This window comes from Medicago truncatula, chromosome 8 (assembly GCF_003473485.1).
Source record: "Medicago truncatula cultivar Jemalong A17 chromosome 8, MtrunA17r5.0-ANR, whole genome shotgun sequence".
Classification (NCBI taxonomy): Eukaryota; Viridiplantae; Streptophyta; class Magnoliopsida; order Fabales; family Fabaceae; genus Medicago; species Medicago truncatula.
The window spans coordinates 30669768-30680835 of NC_053049.1; the positions used below are offsets into that span (position 1 = coordinate 30669768).

General features: G+C 32.2%; 1 protein-coding gene across 1 annotated transcript; it reads right to left on the bottom strand.

Annotated features, from left to right (window-relative positions):
* Positions 1–4876: 4876 nt before the first annotated feature.
* Positions 4877–10171, bottom strand: LOC11428247 (auxin-responsive protein IAA9). Its single transcript, XM_024773391.2, has 7 exons — positions 9972–10171; positions 8114–8546; positions 7751–7914; positions 7139–7365; positions 6866–7007; positions 6153–6214; positions 4877–5232 (listed from the first exon to the last, which is right to left on the bottom strand). Exons 2-7 carry the CDS (start codon positions 8525–8527, stop codon positions 5195–5197), a joined length of 1047 nt encoding a protein of 348 aa, XP_024629159.1. The 5' UTR covers positions 8528–8546; positions 9972–10171; the 3' UTR covers positions 4877–5194.
* Between the last annotated feature and the right edge of the window lie 897 nt (positions 10172–11068).

Sequence of the window (11068 nt, forward strand, 5' to 3'; positions counted from 1 at the left end):
AGAAACGCGTGGAATCATTGTTTAACAATAGTAAAGATAGTTGAGAATTTGTGATAGAGTTTAATTTGTAGCCTTAGCTTAATGCATGGTTCATGTACGGTTTTGTAATAGGCAATGTGGCAGCTTAGGGCACATAAATGTAGCACCACATTATGTTCTCATGTATTTCTTTGTCTTTAAGTTAACCCTTCAATTTTCACGAGGAATGAACTCTCGTAATTCAGAGTTTGATAAAAGGTAAATAAAGTATGATCGATGATTGTTATAGTCAGGATTCGAACTCAGGTTCTCTTAAAATATTTGTCTTTAATTGAAGTTTATTAACCATTTGAGTCCAACCACTTGATTATGCGATAAAATATTGAAGGGTCTTTTTGTCTTTTTACAGCATTGGTTCAGAACAATCCTAATTAACAAACAAGAGAATAATATCCAGATTTTAGCTTATTTTGGTAACTTATAGATTTTCTTATTCCTTCATTTTGTAGTTTAATGAGAAGAAAACTCTAGAAAATTGGTTGAAAGAGATTGATGATGCTATAAAACAAGTTTAATTCTTGGTTGTCTTTACCACTGTTTTTCTTTAGTTAAGTTGATGGACTTGTGAGACTAAACATGCAAGTATTAAATGATCATGACTTGGTACAAAGCATATAATATAGTTTGTTGCCAGCAAATATATGAATGTGACTTCTAAGGAAGCCACACACGTTTCAAACACATGGGTCGTTTTATTTTTGTAGAAAATGAAGGGTAATTTGATAATTAAAAGTTACAGTAAGAAAAATTGTTTGATTTTTATGTATGTTGCTCCTTATGTGGTTCTAAGGTCAGCTTGAATAGTAAGAGGAGAGTGAAAAAATATGTGATGTAGTTGGCTACAGACAACATTGTTGGTATTTAAGTGAGAGTGGTTAGATTAGGAATGAGTTAAATAACAAATATATAAGAGAATTCATATACTCAATGTTAAATGGTTTTGATGAAGATTTGACGTTCAGTTGATAATTTAGGTCATTAGCCTTTGTTAAGATAAACGACTTATATATTTAATGTCTTAAAATTTTAGATGAGATTTGGTCTCTTAGATCCACTCAAGCTCCTCAATAAAGTTGAATCATAACCCTTATACCACTGTTTTGGGAGATCGAGAGTATCGTCTATAAGTCACTCATGTATTCTTTATTTGGCTCCTTTCTATTGTATGATCGTAGGTCACACATTTCCAAAATATAAAATGGTTTATTCATATTTTTTTATATCAATGATTGATTACACATGAATAGGGCAACAAGTTGCGCCGTTAGGCTTTTTGGATGACAAAATCAATTCCCGTAAACACAACATCCGTGGATCTAGGAGACATGACATTGTTGTGCATGATCCTTTGAACTCTACGTAGATGGTCAACAACCTATGGTGCTAGGAAGACAAAAGTGTCAAAAACAAATGGTATAAAAACATGTTTATTATCATAACACACTTTCTCATGTTTAGCCGCTTTACTTGATGCAGTTTTTAGGACTGTGTCCACCGTAAAAACCTCGACTCCTAACTCCGTGAAAGCTATCTCACGTGTTTAGTGTCCAACCACTACTTCTCTAGGTAATTTTGGGTTGTCCAATTTTTACCTTCTCATTTTCACTCAATCAAACCCCACCAAGAAAACCTACTTCTCCCGTGATGAAAGGGATGTTTATGGGGAATGTTAAAAGTTTGCATTATAATTCAATAATATATGCTGAATTTTGTATATTAATATAGTTTTCACCGAGATTCACACTGCAATATATTTTTACAATAGGTGGTGGTATTTTTAAATTATGGTACTTTTGAATAAAATGAAAGGCCAACCAAATCTTCTGTTAGTAAGTCCACCCTATTATATTTACTATTTCAATTGATAAACATTGCCATTGATTCCCACTAAATTAGCCACTTTGTATGGTTCTTGTTTTCCTCTAAATGCAATTTGGGGTTCTAGATTTGGTAAATATTGGGTGTACTATTTGTACTTTTAAAAACTGGTTGTACTTTGGATAATGAATGGGATATGAAAATATTAGAGTGTTTTAAGAATAAAATCATTAATGCATCTTCACTAATATCCACTTGAAATTTTAGAATAGTTCATTCATTATATATAATAATTTGGTGCATATGATCAAGTAATCATTTTTCTAACTAAAAGGTTGAAACTTATAGGTTAAGTGAGTTTATTTATCATTAATAATTTAAAGTTCAAAAATAATTTGTATGAGGAGTTATGTTGATGTTGTAAAAATATAATGTACCTAAATTAAGTTTTAGAGACAGTTTACATGATACAAGCCTAATGCACTCACCATCAAAGCATGGTCTCTTCTACCAATTTTAGTTCAATTAACAAAAATTTTGAAATTATTAAACCGGACGTGGTAACTAGAGTTCGTCAAACTTCGATTTGCTATTTGTATATGTGAATTTTCAAAACATATTTAACCCTTAAAAATATATATATGTAGTGGAGTTGTGGGAAAATATGAGAAAAACCTCACACCCACAATTATGATCATGGACCATTTTTCAAAACCATAATTTTTTATCTTCCATTTAAAAATAGCTTTTTGCAAAAATAATATTGACACAAACTTCTTTCTTTCTTTCTGTGTTCCATCATTTCACTACAATTCTACTTTAATTCCTTAAACAAATATATAAGCACTATATAATTATCATTAAACTATTTTTACGTAAAGGTTGTGTTTCCTTGAGCTGCAGCACCATCATATGACATTATTCAACATAGCATAATTAAATATTAGATTAAACATTAGATCCATAAATCTAGAAGAAACAGCAAACCGTGATCAGTGTACCTTTATTCTTATTCTATGTTTTGGTATTTAATCAATCCAACATTCCAGCTGCACTAGTCTATGAATTATTCAAATCCATCGTGCATCAATCACTAACAATACTTTATTCAAATATTAACCATTCAAAGATCTTATTGGCTCGTAGAATTGGACCATTGACAACCGTACAGTACAATATTTATATTGAGAAGTCAAAAGTAGCACATAGATTAAGTTAGTAGTGGAAAGTGTAGAATGTGATGCACCTAAATTTGCTCCAGAAAATCCTATGATAATGTTGTAGTGGATCGAAACATTAACCAAACCCATTAACATGGAAAAATTACATTAGGGGGAACTTTTTAGTCCTAAATCCAAGGTGGTGGTGAAGAAAATTGATCACTCTTAGTTTCAACACCATCGACACTTCGGATTAAAGGTGTGTCTAATGCTTGATTAAAGCATCATTTTTTTTTTTGTTAATGTGTTAAGTGGGATAGTGATGAGATTGGACATCGCACCTTCACTAAATCATAAGTTCCACTCAAGACAAGTGATGTTACCTCGTATACTCAATGTCTTACGATGTTGAGTGAAGACATTGTCTAAACTCACTTGTATGGTTGCTCTAGTTCAATTTGTTGAACCACTCCAATGTTGTAGGCTTCTTGAAAAGTCCCAACAGTAGTATCAAAGTCCGGTTCAACTTGATGAGGGAACAAGAAGTGGTTCCTCAAGTGAGTTAAAAATATCCCACATTAGAATGGAAGAGTAGTTGTTAAGAAATATATAATAACTTAATCTTTTGGATGAAAATATAGTATCAAAACTCACTTGTGTAGTTGCTCTAATCCAATGTGTTGGTCCACTCCAGTATTGTATCCTCCATCGAAAGTCCCAACAATAATTACATTCAAACAAATTTGTTTTTAATTGTTACAAGTGTATGTTTAGTACTTCATAGTTGCATCCACCAGCCTAGTTGGGGGCGAAGTATAGGTAGAAAGTTACTCTTAAATCATTCATGATTTCAAGACTTTAAGATTAAATGGAGAACACACATTGAATTCGACTCCTTTAAAGTGAACAACTCATTTTAGAATGTAACGTGAATAATATCAACCGTTAAATAATAAATGAAATGTAGATATTATGGCTACATCAACTCTAATAGTTTTATTGTCAAAAAAAAAACTCTAATAGTTTTTAATTTTGAATTACAAACTCTAATAGTTAAGATTAAATAACTCACTAATTTAGTTAAAAAAATCGCAGTCATGTAATGTTGGTATTCGGTGATTTAGTACTCCATGAGTGGGTGGTTATTAGAAATGGAGATCACTCATAAACATACAAAATGTGGGCCCCATTGGACCATGACCAAACAGTACTGCCCAAGCTGTAACCTAGCATGGAAATAGAGCTTGTAAGAAGGCAAACATTGTTCAAGTTACTCGAACCAAAATGCATCATATCTTCCATTCTTCCAAATAAAATGCTCTTGGAGCATCTAATGGGTACCTCATATGTATCAGTCTTGAATAGAGAGATCTCCATTGAGGATGATGTTACATTCTTCAATGTCTTCAGAAAGTAACAAATCAGATTTAGAGGATTTAGTTCTTGTAATAGTTTAGTGAATGTAAAGATAGTATAGTGGTTAGTAGAGACTTTCGTATCAATTAGAATAAAATTCTAGGTTTTAGTAGTTTTAAGATTGCATAATCCGAAAATCCCAAAAAATGAGTTCAGAGTATATAATTCAAACATATTATTTTCAGAATATAGGAGGAAATATAAGAAGAGTATGGTGAAACAAGAAACTAAGAGTATCTTGAAATTTAGATTCACCAACATGCTACAGAGTTATTGAACTCAAATGTTAAGATAGGTATTGAAATTTGGGATCTGAAAAATCAACATATAAGGTGAATATTACTCACTTATAAACTCATTTTAACTTTATGCCATCCAATGTGGAACTATTGAAGGTGATGAAAAAATGCACTTGAGGGGTAAAATAAAAGCAAAAACTAAGGTATAACAAATCACATATACTAATTGCAACAGACATTCAACCAAACATAAGGTTCCTATAAATATTACATAACTCCCAAAATACAAATACTGAAGCTAGCTTCATAAGTACTAAAGTAATTAATAGTAATAACAAATGTAACATAAAGAACAAGACACTACTAGGGACTTCAAAACATAATAACATGTGAACCATATTTAACCATCAAAACTCATGGATTTAGTTCTTTCTACCATGGTTTTTGTTTCCACCCTTCTCAGATAAAACTTTACTTTAATAGACAAAAAGCATAGTCAGCAGTCCCAATCATAGCATCTATCTAGCTCCTGCTCTTGGATTTTTCCATGGCCCTTGGAGCTGCAAAGAGAAGAAAAACTAGATAAGCAAACTTGCACTACCAATAATAGTTTTCTTGTGGTACAAGGAAACAAGAAACTCAACAATACATAACAGTATCATTGCAGATGTAAACCAGAGGCACTTTCAATCATAATTTCCTTAAGTTACATACAAGTTTCAAGCAATCATAATTTCCTAAGTTACATACAAGTTTCAAGCAATCACAATCCAACTGAATCATTATATTCAAATATTTTTTTTCTCTTCTTGTGGATAAAGAAGTCAAAGACTAGGTACTTCCTCTATCTCATGATAAGTGTCACACTCACATTTGCAATATTTTTGTCTCAAATTATTTTCACTTTAGTTTACACCAAGAGATGAATCATTGATGTTTTTTCCAACAATACCCTTATTTAATTAAATAGTCCACCTAGCTATTCCTTTACTACTACTTTCAACCACTCTAATTAATATGGGTTTTTTAGGCTATACACATTATTTTACAATATAAACATAACTAATCATTTTGTCAAGAAGTATGCATGATCTAAAATAACACTTATAATGTGACGGATTGAATGTTATGCTTCAAAATAATATTGCTCAAAGCTGAGCAGCTACACCTACACATCATAAATTCAGTATAAGTAGACTATTCAGTACCTATAGTTCTTAAACACTAGCTTAGTGATTACTCACAAAACACAACAATTCAGTATAAAGAATATACAAATTCATCCTTCACAGCATGTAGGAAATTTTTATTCTCAGTCTTATGTTATGCCTGTGTAAACAACATAACCTTCAATGATATAAAATCAATTGGCATATCGACCCAGTTCGATAGTTTAACAAACATATCACTTAAACATATCAGGATTGTAATCTACTGTTGGATATTAGCCTTGTGACTAATTGTAATGAATTTTACATACCTAAGCCAATTGCATCAGAACCCTTCATGATTTTCAGTCTTTTGCATGTGTCAATGAACATGCTGCAGACAAAAGAAATATTAAAGTTAAGAGTAGTATGCAAAATAGAGTGCGGTGAACAATTAGTTGATTTCGTTCCATCAGTCTTCAAATTGACAGTTTGATCGTACAAATAGTAGTAATTTGCAACACTTAACGCCTAGGTACAAACACGAATATTTAACATATTTCAATAACAAACAAGCTGAAATGTACTGCAGATTCAACTCAGCAACAAAATTTAAGCCAAAATCAAGTTCCAAAGTCTGCACTCTTCATCTATAAAAGAAAATCCATATCATACCTAAACTTTTATGTTCCTATTTAAGTAACAAATTAAAAAGGAAACAAAGCACTTTTTACTCATGTTTTTTCCATTAGAAGGTTTTTTGGGAGACCTAAAAAAAGATACTACATGAAAGAAGTTGAAATTTGCTAATCATTCTTGACAGTAATTATAGTCATACCTCAATTATCATTTAATATACAGTAAACAAACTGTGTCTAATGGGTTGCACAAGCATATTCATGACAAAGTATTCAAGGAAGCGAAGCTTATTTACATGTGCGATAACATCATGGCAAGTATTTTATAATTTTGTATCTACACTACTGCACATGAAAGTAACGCAATAGTCTCATGCTTAAAGGTCAAAGAAGATTTAAAAACTTACTCCCATGGTACATCTCCTACAAGCATCCAGTCACCATCTTTATCTTCATAAGTGACCACATATTCAGAACCATGCAGGAAGTCCTTCAATTTACTCTCACTCAACATTTCTTTCCCTGGACCTCCATGCGAACCACATTGACCTGATGAGGTACATCGAGTGTAGTAATCCACGCCAAAGATACATTTCAGTAAGAAAAAGATATATAAAAATAGTGATCACAAAACTCATTTTAAGATTCATTAAAAGTAAATTAAAGTTGTAACAGATCACCTAAGGTAAAACAGCTGAACATCTTCTCAAGGTCAGACGACAGTTCCTGGTATGTTGTATAGTTTCTTAGATCTACCTTCCTAAGATAAGGAGCGCCATCCATGCTAACCTTCACAAATAGTGCAGCTGCACCAGGCTTTCCATCCACTTCGTCATTGTTCTTTGAAGTGGTGGCCAGTGAGTTTTTCCTAAATGATCTAATAGGAGGCCAACCAACAACTTGTGCTCTGTCGTACATAGAAAGTAATTAGCATTATTACAAAGACATCAAAAAATCCCTTCTAAGGTATTGAGTAAACCATTGCTTTAGTCATTGAAGAATCACTCTCTTCTATTTAGTCCCTAAACTAAATCAAAATAATAAATAGTCCTTAAACCATCTGACATCTGTCAAGTTAGTCCCTAAACTATATGAAATTCGTCTCTTTAATCCCTAGTAGCTCTTGTCAATATATAATAGCAAGAATTACCGATTATTTCTATATATTTTACAGACTAAGTAGAAGAGAGAATGATACTTAAAGGAATAAACTGAAGGTTTATTCTTAATATATTTGTCCAACTAGATTGTCCAGAAAATAGTGGATCCTTGATGTAGCATGTTCTACTTACTTAGCAGCCGGTGCACTGCCACTGATGGGAGCTCCAGTTCCATTCGCTGTACAAGGGCTCTCTTGTACCACCTTCTTTGGCATTTCTTTAATTGTAGTAGGCTGAGCTCCAGAAGGTCTCGGCGAAAGCAGTATGTTTACGCGAGTATTAGCAGTATATTTTGCCTGCATCACATATTGTTAAGAATCAGACTCAAAAGCAGTATGAACATCCATTTGACCTTTTGTTATTCAAAATTGATGTGCAAAAGCATCCCTATAGTTTCAACAATCCCATCTAGGTTAACATCCCAGACACTAAAATCATTTGCAACACACCAAAAATATATTAACTCTAGTAAAAGGAAAAAGTTTAATTTTTCACCTCAGGAAACACTTCCAGTGTGTCGGCGAAACCTCTTTTGTTGCCTGAAACAACGGTCTTTTGGGACAACGAGCAGATTCCATCTTTAGTGGGAAGCAAAGGGAAAAGTGGTTTCTCGTCAAGTTTTGTTGAGTTCAACGGAAAAAGATCAAGATCCCTTTCAGGCGACTGAGATCCAGGAAGTCCGAGCCTTAACTCCGTCGCTTTCAAATTTAGGTTCTCTTTTTTCTCATCAGACAAGCTTGGGACAGTAGAACTGTCAACCGATGAGCAATCAGACAATCCGAGGTAATTGCGTTCCTTCAACCCAGCTGCAGTTTGAGAAAAACGGTCCAAGGATTGTGGAGATGCAGATGCTACCGTTGAGGGGTTGCTCTGCCCTTCCTCTTCAGGAAGCAGCAGTGGCGGAGACATCAGATTCCAAATATGCAAACTGTCATAAAAGAAAGTTATAAAAGCACAATTCACGCAATACATTGGCAGAAAGATTAAACAGACCGAATTTTTACACTTCATATAGGACGAACATGGTAACCATTTCATCTAACTATGAATGAAATAATAAAAGTAGGCTAGCACAGACTATGTAGCACTAACACTTCAAATTAAAAGTGTTTTTGGCGTCTGACAACGACACACCTCGTTACCTTCAGTTATTCCATTTTGTCAAATTAGTAAAATGATGTCGCATGTTAGTGTTAGTGTTGTGTCCGGTGTTTGACCCAATTCTTCATAGTGCAAAGACTAAATCAAGATTAATAAGAGGGCATCCAATTGCATGTGAACACTCTTAGACAATGTTTAGAAAAAGGGTTGCAATTACAATCTCGGCTGTGACATCAAGATATTTAATATCTGTGCAACTGCGATTGATGCTACATCAGCCGCATTTAGCCGTGATTTTCCACAATATCAAGGATTGCAAAGACAACCACGTTTTAAATCTCTGCTTTTGGATATAGTATATATTATTATGTATGTATCAACCTCTGTAGCATCGACACTTTTGATCGAAGGCGTCAATGTCCCTGTCGGACATGTAATTACATTCAATCGTATCATTTTTTCAAATTACTATCAGTGTCGACGTGTTAGTGTCCGGTGTGCATCAGTGCTCCATTGGTTTTTCATCTAACTAATAACTTTAGAAGTGAGAGCAGACATTTTTGATTTATTAATTAATGGTCAAGTTTGGTTTTTATAGGAACCTATCATTTATCATCTATGAATGATTTTATCTCCAAGATTAGTTCTTCTCACCCTCTCACACGGATCAAAATAACATTTTTACCCCCTAACTTTCACACTGATCAAAATATATAAATAAGTCTTTTTTCAACAAAAATATTATAATAAAGCTCATGAAATAATATTCGAACGCTTAGAAATGGAAAATACCCTTCATTTTTTAAAATCGTAATTAACATGAAAAAATGCGTTGTACCAAAAAATAAAAAAAGTAAAATGTGAAAAAATGAAAATACCATGAAAAATTTGGGATTTTTATTTTGCAATAAGGAAACCCCAACATAATCTAAGTAAAATTTAATAGCCCCATATTAAGCAATAAATTAAACAAAAAATCAACTTGCAAGAGGAAAAAAAGTAAATTTATAAAAATAGATCCACACCCACCTTTTTTCCAAATTATTTCCTTCAAATAAAAAGAAAAACAAAAAAAAACAAAACTTTTGCTAAGGAATGTGAATGAAAAAACTAAGAAACAATAACATAAAAGACACAAACATAAACAAACCCGAAAGCAAAATAGCTAAAAACAACAACACAAGAACAATTATTGTCGAAAAAAAAAATAAGAATAAAATAAAATAAAAAATGAAGCATAGAAGTAACATACCTGTGAAAATGGAAGGTTGGTGTAGAAGGCAGAAGAGAGAATGAAGAAGAAGAAGAAGAAGAGAGAGAGAGAGATTATTCCTTGTTGTTTGAAGAATTGGCAGAGTGAAGAAGAGTGAAACCTAAAGAGCAGAAGAGAGAGAGTGAAGTCTATTCTACTCAAGGGCCTTCCATTCCATTAAGCACAAAGCAACAAAAAGTGTGCTTTGGAGTGTGTATAATATACATACTCATAAAATAATTTTACCTTTTTCATCATAATACTAATATTATATTCATTTTAAGGGGACAGGGGCAAAACAGACCAAACATCTTCTGTTACCGTAACAACTTCCACACTTTCATTTCTTTACTTTTAATTCCAAATTCTTTTTAGTCTCCTTAAATACGTCCTTAGAAGTAGCTCATTATCCTTGCTATTGAAATCAAGCAACTTGATATCAATTTCACTTTAAGTTTAAAAAGAAAAATTAGCTTAACTAACTTAAAAATAACCCTATTATTTCGGTACCAGAAAATTGACTTTGTATTTTTTCCTTAAATTCCTAAAAGAAAAGAATTACGATATGAATATTTATATGTCTGTTTTTTCTTCTTCCTTTATCATCTAAAAAGTGTAACAAACTAAATGAGTATATTTATACTTACTTTTTTCATTATACCAATTATACTTTAAAACAATATTTTCTATAATAAAGATTGTTGTTGATGTCATTAAAAAAAGAATTTGGATTTTTTTTTTTGTTATATTGTTGGTGTCATAAAAATAGATAATCATGGTTAATTTGGTTTGTTATAACTTGAAAGCAACAAACATCTATATTTTTAGTTTTAATCAAAATCAAAATTTCATAAAAAAAAACACTGTTTATAATTTTGAAACGTTATCGCAATAAAAAGAGCGGAAAGACAGATACATTGAATGTCCGTCTTTTCGCTAGTTATTTATAAAGAAAATGAATATTCTTTTATGTGATTCCAAGTATCCTAATTGATAAAGGTACTAACACAGGTCATTGCATTGTATACTCCCTCCGGTTGCTATTATAAACAAAATTTAATTTTTCAGATACATTGAATAATTAATGTATCATGTCC